Raw genomic sequence first — 17,216 nt, 5'->3', positions numbered from 1 at the left:
TCAGCCGCCTTCGAAGCCTTCTGCTACGCCATCCGGCGCGCATCACTATATCCTTTTTACTAAGCTACTTTGCAAGTGTTCGCCTTTGCAACACTTTTTGTATTTAGTAAAAGAGCAAATTCGAGGCGTTGTTCCAAATGCCTTCGACCTGCGCCTCGTGCAGAGGCCTTCTTCCTGACAGGGACCATCACATTATCTGCACTCGCTGCCTGGGACCTGACCACGCAGAAGCTGCTTTCACTCGAGACGGATGCCCCGAATGTGACTCCCTGGGCCTCAACGAGCCGCGCGCTCGCTTCGCCGCGAACGAGCCTGCTACCACCGTGCTGCCGTCCCCTCTGTTCGAGCCGCGCAAGAAAAAGCGCCGCTCACGGAGGCCGCCAGAGCACGCGGACTTCAGTGACGTTACGCCGGGCCAGTCCCCGCGTGCTTCACCACCACCCGAGAACTCCCCGCCGCCAGTCCAATTCACGCAGACGGACCAGCACCCCTCCAACAGAGCGGTGGGTCTCATCTCGTTTGGCGCGCCAGGGGACGACGGTGAAAAGGATGACAGCCTTTCCAATTGGCGCTGCATCCGACGACTGGCCGGGCTCGGCCTTCGACCCCGCGGCGTCGACATTAGCGGACACGAGCACGGTAAGAGAGTTCGCTGAACGCTTCACTGCAGCGAGCAAAACGTGTAAAACATTACCCAGTCCCCTTACAGGCGGCTGGAAATGTCTGTACAGCAGTCAATGGGCCAGTCACAGAACTCGCTCACCTGCAATCAAACGCCGTTTTAACGGCAACACACAGAAATCAGAGTTTCTTTTCTGCCTGTGTCACTAAGGGGTCACGTGTCCACACTAAAGTGCGCACTCCCACATATCAATACTGTCCAAACAGTGCCGAATACTTTCCCAGCTCGAGCTGGACGCCCCATAAATGTAGATCGTGTGCCTATTGTCATGTATGCACCACTACACACAAGCACTGTTCCCAAAGTTATAAACACTTCCCCAGTAAAAGCGGGAAATACTATAAATGTAGCACGCGTGCCTGCTGTCCTGCACGCACCCCTACACACAAACACTGTATGCATGGCCAAAAACCCCGCCGCTAGCGGGAGGCTTTATGAAAGTGGCGCGCGTGCCTACCACAGTAGATGCACCCCCACCCATAAGCGCTACCCATACAGTTCCAAACAGATCTCTGGCTCACGCCGTGAGCATCACAGATGCAACGCGCGAGCCAAGAAACTCCCCGCTAAGAGCGGGAAGCTTTATGGAAGTGGCGCGCGTGCCTATTACTATGTATGCACCCCCACCCGTAAACACTGTCGTTTCAAACATTTCTCCGGCTCTTGCTGCGAGCATTACGGAGATAGCGCGCGTGCCTGTAATCTCACATGCACCCCTGCACTCAACAAAGCTGCTCAGCGCGCGCCCGCGCCTCTGAGAGCTGTAAGCTCAGTGTTAGCACATTTTCTGCCTGTGTCACTAAGGGGTCACGTGTCTACACTAAAGTGCGCACTCCCACAGTTACAAACACTGTATGCATGACCAAAAACACCCCGCTGCGAGCGGGAGGCTTTATGTAAGTGGCGCGCGTGCCTACTACAGTATATGCACCCCCACCCATAAGCGCTGCCCATACAGTTTCAAACAATTCTCTGGCTCATGTCGCGAGCATCACAGATGTGACGCCATGAGCCAAGAAACTCCCGCTAAGAGCGGGAAGCTTTATGAAAGTGGCGCACGTGCCTATTACAATGTATGCACTCCCACCTGTAAACACTGTCTATACAGTTTCAAACATTTCTCCGACTCGCGAGCATTACGGAGATAGCGCGCATGCCTGTAATCTCACACGCACCCCTGCACTCGGCACTCAACACAGCTGCTCAGCGCGCCAGCGCCTCTGAGGGCTGTAAGCTCAGTGTTAGCACATTTTCTGCCTGTGTTACTAAGGGGTCACGTGTCCACACTAAAGTGCGCATTCCCACAGTTACAAACACTGTATGCATGGCCAAAAACACCCGCCCATGGCGGAGGCTTTATGAAAGTGGCGGCGTGCCTACTACAGTAGATGCACCCCCACCCATAAAGCTGCACATACAGTTTCAAACAGTTCTCTGTCTCATGCCGCAAGCATCACAGATGCGACGCGCGAGCCAAGAAACTCCCCGCTAAGAGCGGGAAGCTTTATGAAAGTGGCGCGCGTGCCTATTACAATGTATGCACCCTCACCTGTAAACGCTGTCTATACAGTTTCAAACAGTTTTCAGCTCACGATGCAAGCATTACGGAGATAGCGTGCGTGCCTGTAAGCTCACACGCACCCCTGCACTCGGCACTCAACAAAGCTGCTCAGCGCGCACCTGCGCCTCTGGGAGCTGTAAACTCAGTGTTAGCACAAGGCATTTTGCCGGTGGGGCCCATACGTCACTGCGACATGCCCCCAGCCAACATTCAGCCCATATCTGTGCGAGCAAAAGCCTGGGAAAAATCCCCGACATGCCAAAATGGGTTTTGAACATAATAAAACACGGTTACTCACTTCAATTCGCTCGCAGACCACCCCGCTTTTCAGCGGTGGTCGAGACGAAAGTGAGGAAAGATGTGTTACATGTTCTACGCACCGAGGTGCTCAAACTGATAGAGAAGGGCGCTATAGAAACTGTTCCTCCCTCTATGAGCGAGGCGGGTTTTTACAGCCGCCATTTTCTCATCCCGAAAAAGGACGGTGGCCTCCGCCCCATCCTAGATCTCAGACATCTGAACAAAGCTTTAATGATTCGCTCGTTCAGAATGTTAACAACCAAACATATCCTCGCGCAAGTTCGCCCGGGGATTGGTTTCTATCAGTGGATTTGAAAGACGCTTACTTTCACATTCGATAGCGCCTCATCACAGGCCTTTTCTGAGATTCGCTTCGAGGGACAGTCATACCAGTACACAGTACTACCATTCGGCCTATCATTGGCCCCCCGTACATTCACGAAATGTATGGACGCGGCACTTTCCCCCCTGAGACAGCGGGGAGTGCGAATACTGAATTACCTCGACGATTGGCTAATCATAGTACAATCAGAGGGTCAGTTAACGATGCACAGATCTTGGATTATCAGCCATCTAGAATGCCTGGGTCTGAGAATCAATTTTGCAAAGAGCCTGCTATCCCCCAGCCAGAATATCTCTTTTCTGGGAATAGTTCTAGACTCAGTGCAGATGACAGCGTGCCTCTCATCAGAGCGTGCGCTCTCTATTTGACGCCTTGTAACATCATTCAGAACGGGCGCACACGCCCCCGTCAAACGATTTCAAAGAATGCTCGGTCTCATGGCCTCGGCATCAGCGGTACTCCAGCTAGGATTGTTGCACATGCGTCCTCTCCAGCGCTGGCTCAAGAGCCGTGTCCCCACTCACGCGTGGCGCTCGGGCCACTTTTTGATCAGAGCGAATCACGGCTGTATAAAAGCCCTGACACCCTGGAAAGCCGTCAACTGGTATCAAACCGGCGTGAGTCTGGGCGTAAATACGCAGAGAAAAATGATCACGACAGATGCCTCCAAAATAGGATGGGGGGCCCTTTACGAGGGCAGGCCTGTATCCGGCTTTTGGTCAAACCCGGAAAAGCGCCTACATATAAACTGTCTGGAAATGAAAGCGGTCGCCAACATGACGGTAGTTTCGTATATAAATCGCCAGGGTGGACTCAGGTCGAGCTCCCTGCACTCTATGGCCAGGGAGCTCATCTTATGGTCACAACACCACCTGCGCTCGCTGAGAGCAGCGCATGTGCCAGGCGCCCTGAACCAGGGAGCAGACATGCTGTCCAGAGACAAGGTTCTCCCAGGAGAATGGTCTCTCCACCCCCTGACGGTTCAGTGGTTATGGCAAATCTTTGGCGAGGCAGAGGTCGACCTCTTCGCCTCCAGGGAAAGCGCCAATGCCCCCTTTTCTTCTCAAAGAGCACGGACGCTTCGCCGAGAGTCTGGCCGAGCCGCCCCTTGTATGCTTTTCCCCGATCACGATGCTACCTCAGGTCATCAGTCGGATCAGGGAAGTGAGATGTGCAGTGCTCCTGGTAGCCCCACTCTGGAACAACCAAACGTGGTTTCCAGAACTGATGCAGATGATGCAATCTGCCCCATGGCCGATTCCGTTGAGGCTAGACCTCCTCAGGCAGGCCAACGGGATGATTCTTCATCCCCGCCCCGATCTGTGGGCCCTCCAAGCATGGCCCCTCAACGGGTTCCCGAGAACCTCCCCAGTGGAGTTTTGAGAACCATCACTGAGGCGCGAGCACCCTCTACGAGGCGCTTATATGCCCAAAAGTGGAAAGTGTTCAGTGACTGGTGTGATACCAAGAGCTTGAACCCCAAATCGTGCGAGATACCAAGTGTACTCGCCTTTTTGCAAGAGCTGCTGGAGGCGGGCCGCACACCCTCCACGCTCAAAGTCTATGTGGCTGCCATAGTGGCGTCACACAATCCTGATAAAGGACGTTCATTAGGGAAAAACGACCTAATCATTCGTTTCCTAAGAGGCTCTAGGAGGATGAACCCTCCTCGCCCCCCCTCGGTGCCGATCTGGGACCTGGCCACGGTCCTGGACGCACTCAAGAGTGCCCCGTTCGAACCTCTCCGAACCGTGCACCTTAAACAGCTCTCGCTCAAAACTGCGCTCTTGCTGGCGCTCGCCTCAGTCAAGAGAGTGGGCGACCTGCACGTGCTGTCATCAAGTGGAATTTGGACCTAACGACTGCAGAGTTGTCCTTAGGCCAAAGCACGGGTATATTCCTAAAGTGCTCTCCACACCCTTCAGAGCACAGGTGATATCTCTAGCAGCGCTATCGTCCCCAGCAGACGAAAGCGACGCTAATTTACTCTGCCCGGTCAGGGCGCTCAGAGTATATTTGGAACGTTCTGCCCTGTTCAGACAGACGGAACAATTATTCGTATGCTTTGGCGGCCGCACTAAAGGTCTCGCAGTCTCAAAGCAAAGAATATCGCGCTGGATAGTGGATGCTATAGCGCTAGCTTATGAAGCCAAGGGCCTTCAATGCCCCTTAGGCGTCAGAGCTCACTCTACGAGGAGCATGGCCTCCTCGTGGGCTTGGTCGAGTGGGATACCCATTGAAGATATTTGTGCGGCGTGCGGGCTGGGCCTCGCTCGACATTTATCAGGTTTTATAACCTACAGGTCCCCTTATTGCATTCCAACATTCTATCAGCCTGACTGTAGAATGGACTGGAGTATGTATGCTGAGCATTATCTCCTCCCTTATAAGGTCCGTCTCTGACCGACTTAGAGGATTTTTTATGCATATCAGTACATAGAAAAAATGCATTCCAACATTCTATCAGCCTGACTGTAGAATGGACTGGAGTATGTATATGCTGAGCATTATTTCCTCCCTTATAAGGTCCGTCTCTGACCGACTCAGAGGATTTTTTATGCATGCCAGTACATAGAAAAATGCATTCCAACATTTTATCAGCCTGACTGTAGAATGGACTGGAGTATGTATATGCTGAGCATTATCTCCTCCCTTACAAGGTCCGTCTCTGACTGACTTAAAGGATTTTTTATGCATATCAGTACATAGAAAACTCAGTACATAAGATATGTGCTTGTGTTTGTACTATGAGCGCCCCACCATGGACCACCTTGGAAGGGCGCTCTATACTATCCCATTATGTAGCTCGCTGTTGGCCGGCTCGTGGAATAATCACTTTGCTTTAAGGCTCAGGCATCTGCCTCTGGCTTTATAGAGCGAAGTCAGCACACACGGCGTTTTACATGGTGTTCCCATAGCGTAAGCTACTTACGCAATAGGAGAGACCTCTCGATAGGGAACGACTCGGTTACTAACGTAACCTTGGTTCCCTGAGAGGAGGGAACGAGTATTGCGTAAGCTGCCGTGCTTGTGCTTGGTCAGTTCGCTTCAGTCGATTGAACCTAAAGGAACTCTTATGACGGGGTGCCCATTATATAGCCTGGCTATGCTAATTTCGGCGGGCTCTGAGCGCGCGAACGTGAGGCGCGCGCCCATTGGTCGCGCATTCAGAGTCGCCCCGTCATTGGTTCGAGCAGTTCAATAGGTAAAGGTGGTTCACAGCACGTTTATCACACCAGCTATAATTGTATAATTAGAATAAATTGTGAAACTGGACACACACATACACATATTGTAATAATAAAATGTTCTGTCATATTTTGACATTACATTTACAATTTTAAAAGACAAAGAAACACACATCAAGACTTCACATCAGTGGCTGTTTCTTCAGCATTAAGTGGTAATATGCTATGACATTGTTTATAACAGAGGCATTGCTAGACCCTGACTGATAGGGCTGAAGCCCCTGATCTTTTGTTAATAGCACCAAATGTTTTTTTGTGATTAAAAGAAAGATATAAGGAAGGCTTAATGTTCATTACATCATGGTACAAAAGCAACAAGGCAGTCTGCAATTCTGGCTTCAAATGTAAATTAATTCAGATCAGTGAGCCCAACTTGCATTATTTGACAGTTTGCATTTTGACTTTTACCTGCTGTTCAAGCTCAAGTTCATCAGACACGTTATGAATGCCTGGAGTGTGAGCTTTTTATTTTCTCTCACAGGGGTGCAGCTTTTCAGTATCAGAGGCAATAAGGTTTTATTATGCAAGCTTTATTTCTAAATGTATCATCTACAAGCAGGGCCGGCCCAAGCCTTTATGGGGCCCCAAGCAGAATTTGATTGAATTTTGTCAATGTTTGATTATTCGCACACTATAAATCTAACACACCCCTTATCAATTGTATTAGTTGTAGCTGTGTTGCTTACAACATTCCAATTTTACCCTTCTATGGTTTCAATTGTAACAGTAGCACACCTATATTTACCCAATCTTGTTGTCCCTCTGTTACCAGTTTTGTGGACTTCCTAGAGAAAAATTCGCAGCAGAAGCTGTAGACTGCATCATTTCTTTTTGAATAAGTGAGCAAGCTCCACTTAAATTTTTTCCCCATTAATTAATTTTCTGTAGGTGTAGTGGTAGTGGAAGCTTCAGTCATCAGGTTTTTCAGGAAATGTGAAGTTTTCCTATATAGGCAGTGGCCCTCAGCTTACCAGATCAGTCCTTTCTGAGTCAGACAGGATAGATGACCACTCAGCTTGGTCAACTGGAGGAACTGCTGATCCATGGTGTAGGCTGGAAGTGGCTAAGCGAGTGAATGTGACATCGATCCCAATGACCACAGGAGTAGAAGGACCTATAAGGAAATTACATTAATAATTATAATTAGAAATATTAATCTCAGGATATTCTACAGTAAACTGAGCAAATACAAAGGCTGTTGTGCTATTAACTTGCAACATCTGCTGAGGTTGAAACAGGCAGGGAAAGAACAGCAGGATCAGTGGATGCACGTGCTGTGAAGTGCTCCTCGCCTGCAGAGGATGGACCTGATGAAAGATGAAAATAATAGTAATAAAAGCTAGGCATTTTAGATGTCATATTAGAAGGTAATGCAACTATCAGTCAAAAAAAAGGCATGGTTATAATATGGTTTAATAATGATCTGGGATTGTTGAAAAATCATCATCAGCTGTAGCACTGGCACTTTCTCCAAAATATTTCAACAGTGCTCCTAAGAAAGTTTCATAAGAGTACATATTTGACAAATCAGAATGTTATTTTCTCAACACAAATTATTATACACAGCATCAAGTCATCTGTACTCCTAAAACAACAACTCTTAATCTATAACTAGCTAACTGAGGCATAATGATATTGGGATATATTAGCAAAGACCCCAAAATGGTAGACTAATGTAAATAATGTTAAGTTGTTATCAGTACCAAGTTTATGGAACAGAAGCTTATTTTATTACAAAAATATATTTTCACACTAAAGTTATTTTTACACAGAAGACAAAAACTTTAATCTATATCTTGCTAAGTAATATGTTGTACTAATAATATTTTAAGATGTCAAGGCTATTTACGGATGTTTAATCAAACTTTCCTAAAAAAGAAGATATGCTACATAGGCTATGTTAACTAACTAGCCAGCTAATGTTAGCTTGTAACATAGCCTAGCTACTTAACATACCTTTATCGTGCCGTTTTCTTCTTTTTCCTTTTCTCTGCACCAGAGGATATGTCCTTTTTTGTGACATTGCTGTTTTGCTGTCTGAATGTGCTTACATCCTGGAGCCCGTTAACATAATATTGCGTTTAATATTGCGTTTTTGTCTAATTACCATTGTCCATTGACAGTATAATCACACACACACGCACACAAAAAAAAAATATCACGCTGTCATTTCATGTGCTCTTGGGGGCCCCCTGCTGGCCACCGGGGCCCTAAGCAGCCACTTAGTTCGCTTATACCTTGGGCCGGCTCTGTCTACAAGCCTCATTTCCAATCTTCATTTGTTTTTAATAATCCACACACCAAGTAGATTTTAATGCATATGCCAGTCAACTTGTTCAGTTATTCGGGTTATTTGTGGGAATAATTTTTTTTTATTGCAATGGAATTTCCTCAAATGCAACTGAAAATAACAAAACAATGAGCTATAAGTGTAATAGCACAATGCATAGGTTTAAAAATGATATATAATGATGTTTATCAAGCATTGAAACTTTGCTTTGTTAAAACATACTGATATCATGTTTAATAGCAGTCATGAAACCCAACGCAGGTGTTTCGAGATGCGTTTATAAAAAGTTACGTTCTTTTCAACTTTACTCGATGATCCCACGATGGCGTTTTATTGTCATATTAAATAAAATGGAAAAAATACGATTTCGATAATAAAGTCGTAATATATTACAAATAAAGTAAAAATTACGTGAATACATTTGTAGCATTAAGAGATTAAAGTCATAAGAATATGACTCAACATGAGAATAAAGTTGTAGCATTATGATGAGAGTATAGTATATATTGTATATTGTGTTAATAAAGTAGAAATATTAGAGAAAAAAATCTAAATATTAGGCAAAACAGAGTGTCATTATCACAACGATAGAACAAACACCGAGCCAGCAGCTTCATTAATGCAAGAGATGGATGTGGAGTATGTAGTTAAATCATAGGCCTACTTTAGTTTAGGATATGACAATAAATAAATCCTTGGTCTTTTTTTGTTTCTACTTTTTTATTGTTATAAATTGTTATTGTTTCTGATTAACATTTTTAATTGATTCATATAAATAACAAAGAAAATCAAAACATGTATATGTATACAGAATCAACATTTAACCCCACTATTACCCCACCCCTCCCAATCTCCAACCCCACCCTGACCCTCAACAACATCCCTGTGGTCACAAATGATTATAGACACACAAAAAAATATGATAATCACACAGATTTAAAACTAAACATCTCTCTCCACTGCCCCGAGAGCCCTCCAAAAACTCAAAATATTTGCCCCATTTCCCAACAAATCTAAGTTACCCAGTCTTCTAAATGACATTTCCTCAAAAGCCGCCACCCTCCCCAACTCTGTGCACTACTCCTTTAAATGGGGGCACTCTAGCCGAATTCCATCCCCATAAAATAATTTGTCTGGTGATAATTACATTGGTTATAACCCAATTTTGTACATGTTTATTCCCTACATCGATCGCCAAAAACACAGAGTCTGGGACAAAATTAAATCAGAGTGCCCAATACGTCATACATAAAATTCTGAACCCTCAACCAAAATTCTTGGATCTTAACACACCACCAAAAAACATGTGTTATGTCTCCATCTTCTGATTGGCATCACCAGTAGGTGGGTGTGTCTTTAAGACCAAGCTTATACAATCTAGAAAGATGGTGGTCCAATGGAATCGATGTAAAATCTTGAATTGCTTAAGGTGCAACCTTGCATCTCTAGATCCCTAGAATCCTAGCCCACACTCCCTTCTCCAATACCACGTTTTAATCTTTCTCCCATAATCTCTCGACAGAAGTTAAAGCTCCGTCCCCCAGACTCTGAATTAGCAGGGAGTAATACACTGATGTCTCATGACCTTTTCCAAAAGCAGTTATAACCCTCCCAGACTGTCTGCCGCTTTAGGGGGGTGTATGCTACTCCCAAAAATACAGTACAGAGCAGGTGGCACAGCTGTAAATACCTAAAGAACTGAGATCTGGGAATCCCAAAATGTTGAACCAAATTTTCAAAGGATCTCAACACACCTGTTGGTCAATACAAATCCAGGAGGGGCTCTCTCAGGTGGAAGCGAACAATGAGCCAAATGTCTGAGACCGAATGCATAATAATAAAACAAAATCTTGGCTAGGCCTAGCCCACCATTGTCACTTGGCCTATACAACTTTCTGAAATGTAATCTGGGACTCGTACCATTCCAAATGAAGGACTTTGCTATGCTACCAAATTGCTTGAAATAAGAGAGTTCAACATCTACAGGGAGAGACTGTAACAGGTAGTTGAATTTTGGAATACAATTAATTTTAATAACATTAAACTTCCCAATCATAGATAAATGTAATGAAGCCCACCTGCCCACATTGCTCGAAAAACCAATTGACTCTGTATCCTGAGAACATAGAAAAGGAATGAATAATTCTGTGGAGGCAAGGCATAGATCTAGTGGGGTCGGAGACGAATAATAAAATATCATCTGAGTAAAGCAAAAGCTTATGCACCACACCTCCCGCCACCACCCCTGGAAAATCTTCCTCCTTTCTTATCACGGCTGCTAATGGTTCCAGAGCAAGACAGAACAATAATGGGGAAAGAGGGCAACCCTGCCACAAGTCAAATAATCTGAAATTAATCCATTTGTTTGTACCGCTGCTACCGGGTGTCTATAAAGTAACTTAATCCATCCAATAAAAGTATTCCCGAATCCATATATTTCCAAAATCGTGTTGAGAAGAGCTACAGCCCCAAATAAGCCCCACCTGATCAATATGTATAAGAGATATCATAACTTAATCAGTTAGCCAAAATTTGTGACAACATTTTTACATCTAGCTGGATCAGGAAATTGGATGGTAACTCTTACACTCGCTTGGATCTTTGTCCTTTTTAAGAATCAGACTTGGGCTTGGTTCATGTTTGGCAGAAGCTTTTCATTCTTTAATGATTCCATATAAACTTCTAGCAAAAGTGGAGCCAGCTCTGTAGCATAAGCTCTAACAAATTTAGCTGCAAATCCGTCTAGATCTGGAGCCTTGCCTAATTCCCTCTCTGATGACTCCAGATATTCAATCCTTTTCTCAACGTCCCCCATTCTTGTAACCACCTCAGTGAATTTCATCTCCATGGCAGTGATCGATTGACGTATTACAACAAGATGTCCAAGTCAGCAACAACCTTCGTCAGCATTGTGACAAGTTCAACAATTCTCACTGCATTTCCTGCACTTCTCTGGCCAAATCTGCTCCGTGGTCTGTTGCCTTGTCAGGGCTGTTAGCTTGAGCACGTAAGTGCCTTTTAATGTCTCCATAGCCAGAAGATTTTGACATATTGTCTTCCTAGAAAAGTTATGGAACAGGGTGTATCGAATCTCACCGGTTTATGACAATAATAGTGTTAAAACTAGCAAAGTGAGCAGAGATCACCATTCACATGTCCAAACCTCATATGGCAGTGTTTCCCAGACTGGGGTACTCGTATGTGAGGTGACAGTGGGGGTACACACATAACATTCTGAGATCTACCATTCTTTCAATTTCATCACAGTCTAAAAATAACATTCAAACCCAGTTCATGTATTTCTCACTGGCAAAAATTATTTTGTGTACCCTCTAGTGTAGAAACACCAAAATGGTTGTGTCATAAAGGTCAGAAAAATATCCTATGAAATAACCCTATCTTTTGTGGTTAAATAAATGTATCTACTCATGTGTCGTGTGTCACATATGTATCTTTTTTCACCAGCCCAGCACACTGCTAGATGGTGTAGCTTAGTGATAGCAAGTAAAATACTTCACTGTTTTACCAGACTCACAAATGTCAGTCATCCATGATTTTTGTTTATTTATTTTTTTTGAATGTTTGTAGGGGTACACCACTGTAAAAAGTTTGGGAACCACTTGTATGGCATCATGTCAATCCTTGGTCTTTTGGCGCATCAGCACAGAGTTATTAGTATCCGGACTCTGCAGCAGTTATGTAGGAAATGTAATTTATTCAGTAGAAAGAACCAGACAGATTTGCATCGGCATTGGGTTTTTCTCTCTAAACAATACTGTAACTGAGGCTGGATGTTACCACATACAATGTCTTGATATGAATTTATGTACTGTAATTCACAGCAGTTCCAATAATTTTTTGCTTCACTTGAGTGGGAGCCTATACCTCGTGCCTCCATTGACAGGTGCCCACATGTTGAAAACCCCTGTACTAATGCACACCTCATTTATGAACAGAGAGCTTGCAAATACCCTCAAATTTAGCTTGTTTGCATAGCCAAGATATCTCCGTTTAGTAATGTTGTATGTAAAGTCCAAGATGCTCCACTTTGCTGTTGTCCTCCTCATCACTTTGATGTTACTTTCCTTTCGAATTATTCTCAAAATATTACGACTTTAATCTCATAATGCTGCGACTTTCTTCTCATAATTTTTACTTTATTCTCAAAATATTATGATAAATGACAATTGCAAATATAAATTGTTAAATTATTTAGATTTTATTGTTAACGCTACTTTCTGCACAATGAACAATGAGCCGACAAGTTGTAATTCTCGCTTTGATCCTCCGCAATTTAAATTAAAACATGTTTGATTAATTTATTGTGCACCTGACGTTTGCTCGTATAAAGTTCTGAACCGGTGTCAGTGTTGCGCTTGATATAATTATTGGTTGACAGGTAGGGTGACAATTTTTTAAGTCATGGAAGGAAGGATTCTTCTTATTTTCATATTATAATATGGCCTGTGGGCTAAGCCCCAGATGACATTTAAGTCTAGCGACGCCCCTGCTTGTGTCAGCTGCAGTTTTACCATGGTACCTCTCAGCTTCTATGTTCTCCTCTTCACATCTCCATCTCTTTTCCCCTCTTTTCTTCTTATCCTCTCAGTCCTAAATCTGCTCATCATTTTGTTCTGCATTTTCAAGCCTTCAACCTTCATTCCCCACCAAATCCCCATTTATCCTTGTATTTAATTTTTGCAAAAAACGTTCTTATTTTGCATTATAATATGTAGTGACAACTATTAGTAAGCCATTAGGTTGATTTGCCAAGAAGTGTAAATACTGTGGCTCTGTGGCACTATCAAATCATTTCTCAGTTTGTTTGTGCATCCCGACCACTCAGACACAGCAACACTGGCACAACCAATGGTGTGAGTTTGGGGAGGGACTATCTGTCGACCAATGGCAGATGGATGGAGAGATCAGGAAACTCTTTTGAAAACAGTGATTATGTTTGCTATTCCGTTTGGGGATGCTAGTGGCTGAGAAATCACACACTTCATATTCATGATGTCTGTGTTGGTAGAGCTGTAAATGTAAGATAGATAATAACAATGTTTAGTATTCTTACAGATGAGAGACATGGTTTCGTACAGTTTATTACTCATCTATTTGTAAGATTTATTTGTGTATTACCTGAATGTCTGCTCAAACTGACCCACATTTGTTCATTGTTTTTTAAGAACAATGTTTTCAGCTTTGCACCTGTCCTTTCTAACTGTATAATGTGTACAGCAATTGTATTGCACACATCAGCGTTCTGTGCAGAATCTGTATAAAGAAATAAGCCCAGGGCTTCAGTACAGTTGTAGTTTATAAAGAGCAGTAATCCCATCTGTGTATGCATGTGTGTTTGTTTGTCGGTTTGCTGAGGTTGTGTGCACCACTTCTCAATGAACTCGCTCTCTGTGTTCAGCCTTATGTCAGAAGCTGTGTCACATTCAAATAGGCCTGGAGAAGAAGAGAAAGGCTGAATTGAGAGCCGGCCTTAAAGAGACCTGCTGCCTTAAACACTGTCTTTAAAGAGGCATCAGCAGCATGCTAGCAAATGTGTGTATGGACCAGCAGGATGTTCCAGCACTGGGAACCATAGAAAGAGTGCAAGTGCACTCTATAAGCAGTCTGCGTAGGGCACCTACTCCCTAGGGGGGCAACAGAAATTCCACCGGCTGCCCTTACTCGCACGTTATACATTATTCGAGGACCCGAAAGCAGTTGCGGAACACAGATGATCTCTTCGTGCTCATATCACGTGACCCCCCCCTCACACCTCACAAAAGATGTCCAAACAAAATGTCCTGCTCATATTTTACAAAGCAAAGATAAAATTATATTTTGCATAACTAAATTAAGCTTATATATATATATGCTGTTGTATTACAACAAATTAAAATCACAGAAAATTAAAGGCGACACCAAGGGAGGTTTTTTCACATGTTCAAATGCTGTAATGAGAATATTATAATGACCGTATTTTTTCATTACAGTAATGAGAATTGGGAGGTAAAATGTGTGTGTAATGGTCATGAAAATAATGTCACAGTGTAAAAAAATAGGCTTCATTTTTGTATGCTACATATAATTTCTAATTTGTTTCTTTTGATTTTGTAGTAAAATAGGATCAGGACATTTTCTAAATAGGTTTCGTAAAAATCACCAAGGAGAAATTTTCATATGAAATCTGTAAGTTTGACCATTATTCACTGTTGGAGGGCTTTAGGACCCAGTTCTGCCTCTTTTGGTCTCCTGCAGAAGGCAGCACAGACATTAGCGCAGTTGCACTCTTCTCACACTCACCTAAAACACAGATCAGTCAGACAGACTTATATACACACCTCTCACTAATTAATTTGAATGTCAGGATTGCACTGAGAACTCATATGCTCAATCATATCTGCTTGTTCATCCAAGCTCACACCTCTTCCGGTGACTCTCTCAGTGTCCTCTCCTGGGGTTCAGTCTGGGTTACTGTGCCTCTTTTGGATCTGAACCAAACCGCACATCTCTGAAACAAATCGTATGGACAAATGGATGAGTGATCTGTGGTGAGAGTTAGGTGGAGATAGAGAAAGAGAGACAGACTGGGAGGTAGTGGATGGGGTGCGGGTGGGGGGTGCGATTGAAAAGACTGTACTGGTTATTGAAGCAACGAACAGTTGTCAACCGCGACGCTGGAGCAGCATGTCTCAGATGAAAAAATACACTTACAGCAGGGTGAGTGACAGTGGACAAGCTCTGACCCCTTGAGTCTCACACGCTTTATCATAGATATGTTTATATATATATATATATATATATATATATATATATATATATATATATATATATATATATATATATACATTCTATTTAGTATATAGTTATTAGTCATGAGCAATTGTTTATGATGTAAGAGGTAAGAGGTGTAAAAGTGTGGACATGCAGGTGTTGTAGCATGTGTAGTGTCGGGCGAGAGCATATATGGGGTAAAGGAGTTCTGTAATGTGTCTGGCTCAGCTGTTGGATGTTTGCTTATATCAAAACTGCTATAATCTATTGCAATGTGTGTTATGGTATATGAGGCAGTTATACAGCAAGCCCAGTGACAGAGCAATGCAATTTTTGAGAAATTTGCTGAGTAACACATAACAAAACAATTGGATTTAACTAAAACAGAACTTATTTATTATTATTATTATTATTATTATTATTATTATTATTTGTATTTTTTTTTATTTTTTTTGTGGTACAAACGCATGACATGAAGCCCAAAATGTCACAACTTACCTTACATAAGTTTTATAAAATCCGACACAGTAAATATTTTTTGCCCTTTCTCAAAACTCTAATTAGGTCTTTACTGTTATACTGTAATGCTCTCTCTCTCTCTCTTTCTCTCTGAATGTGTGTGTTTATTTATTAATGTGAACTTATTCCATGCAGTTTTGTTGTGGATTGTAAGAGATCATATGTTGCTGTCCTTCAAATATATTCAAAATAAACAGTATGGTGTAATTCATATATTGTATATGGACAAAAATTGTGTCTACACCCAAAGCATATATCTCCAGAAAGCAGACAATTTATTGGGCAAACCATGTCTATTTAAATATATATATATATATATATATATATATATATATATATATATATATATATATATATATATATATACTGTTGTGCTGATGTGGGTGTGGCCGAGTGATGTCTGTGGAGAGTGAGGCCGGGAGAGGAAGAACAGTAAGGATTGACACCTGTGGGAAATTATCACTAACAGCTGTGCTGTGTTACAGTGAGAGCTGGAGAGGGATAAAAACAGTGCCCAGTCCACCGGAGGGGAGAAAGCATGTAGCAGAGTGATTGTGTGTGCATACATTCATGTTTTGCTGAAAAGAAAACTGTGGTGCAAAGCTGGAAAGTGTTCAAAATAAAATCTTACGTGGGTTGTTATCCGGCTTCCACTTCCGCTGTCACAACTGTATATATATTTTCTTTCAGTTCATTCAGTTCAAGATTTTACTGAGACAGTGGAGTACAATGGGTCAAATATACAATCAGATATACAGTTACTGTAAATATATAAAATGTTCACATACCAATACCCCCATGAATTGAAATAAAAAAATTGTTGCTTTCAGTCCATGGATACACATTTTTAAAATATATAATACATTTAACAGCAGATACGCACAATTCAAATGTGCAGTCTGTGTATTTCTAGAAATGGACCAGAAATATTGATGACTCATCTTGCACTACACTGATTTTTGTTCTGTGCTTTTGGATTTTTGACTGCACATGTCAAGCAATTTCATGGTGTCTTTAAGAGAATGTTACATGTCACACATGTAAAAGCTCTGCCATTTAAGCTTCAAGTCATTATAATTCTTAGATTTTACTTAATGCTCTTAACGAGCTCTAAGGAATGTAAAAATCCACAACAAGAATGACATATTTGAACCACACACTTTCCACCTGTTTGTGACTCAGTGATGAAATTCTGCTGAGTCACAAGTCAGTTTTCCAGAACTCTTGTGTACCTTTGCACTTAATGTATTCATTAGCTTGTTTAAATGAGACTTTATTTCATTAAATTAATTTAAGTGTAATGAATGAAAAAGTCACATTGCAGTGAGCTGCTGTCAGCCAATGAATAGTGTTCTGTTTTTGAGAGGTCAGATCTATCATTGTGTTCTCTTTCTATTGTGCGATTGTAACCTAAGAATGTAACCTCAGAACCCAACATATCCCAACACTAAAAATATTGTGCCTTAGCGTTTGACCTTTATGTTGCCAGTGCTTATTTTTAG

At 42.7% G+C, this 17,216-nt stretch overlaps 1 protein-coding gene across 3 annotated transcripts in view; it reads left to right on the top strand.

Annotated features, from left to right (window-relative positions):
• Positions 1 to 17,216, top strand: part of dctn1b (dynactin 1b) — a 54,327-nt gene that overhangs the window by 861 nt on the left and 36,250 nt on the right. For 2 of the 3 annotated variants that reach the window (XM_052089941.1, XM_052089940.1), the window contains exon 1: positions 14,731 to 15,141. The exons of the other annotated variant lie outside the window; for it this stretch is intronic. In XM_052089941.1, coding sequence (XP_051945901.1) covers positions 15,109 to 15,141 — 33 coding nt within the window. In that variant the 5' untranslated portion in view covers positions 14,731 to 15,108. Of the gene's footprint in view, positions 1 to 14,730; positions 15,142 to 17,216 lie in introns of those variants that run through there. 3 annotated transcript variants of the gene reach the window in all.

The sequence above is a fragment of the Xyrauchen texanus genome, chromosome 24, assembly GCF_025860055.1.
Source record: "Xyrauchen texanus isolate HMW12.3.18 chromosome 24, RBS_HiC_50CHRs, whole genome shotgun sequence".
Lineage (NCBI taxonomy): Eukaryota > Metazoa > Chordata > Actinopteri > Cypriniformes > Catostomidae > Xyrauchen > Xyrauchen texanus.
The sequence above is the reverse complement of the archived record's forward strand: the minus strand, read 5'-3'. Positions and strand labels throughout refer to the sequence as shown.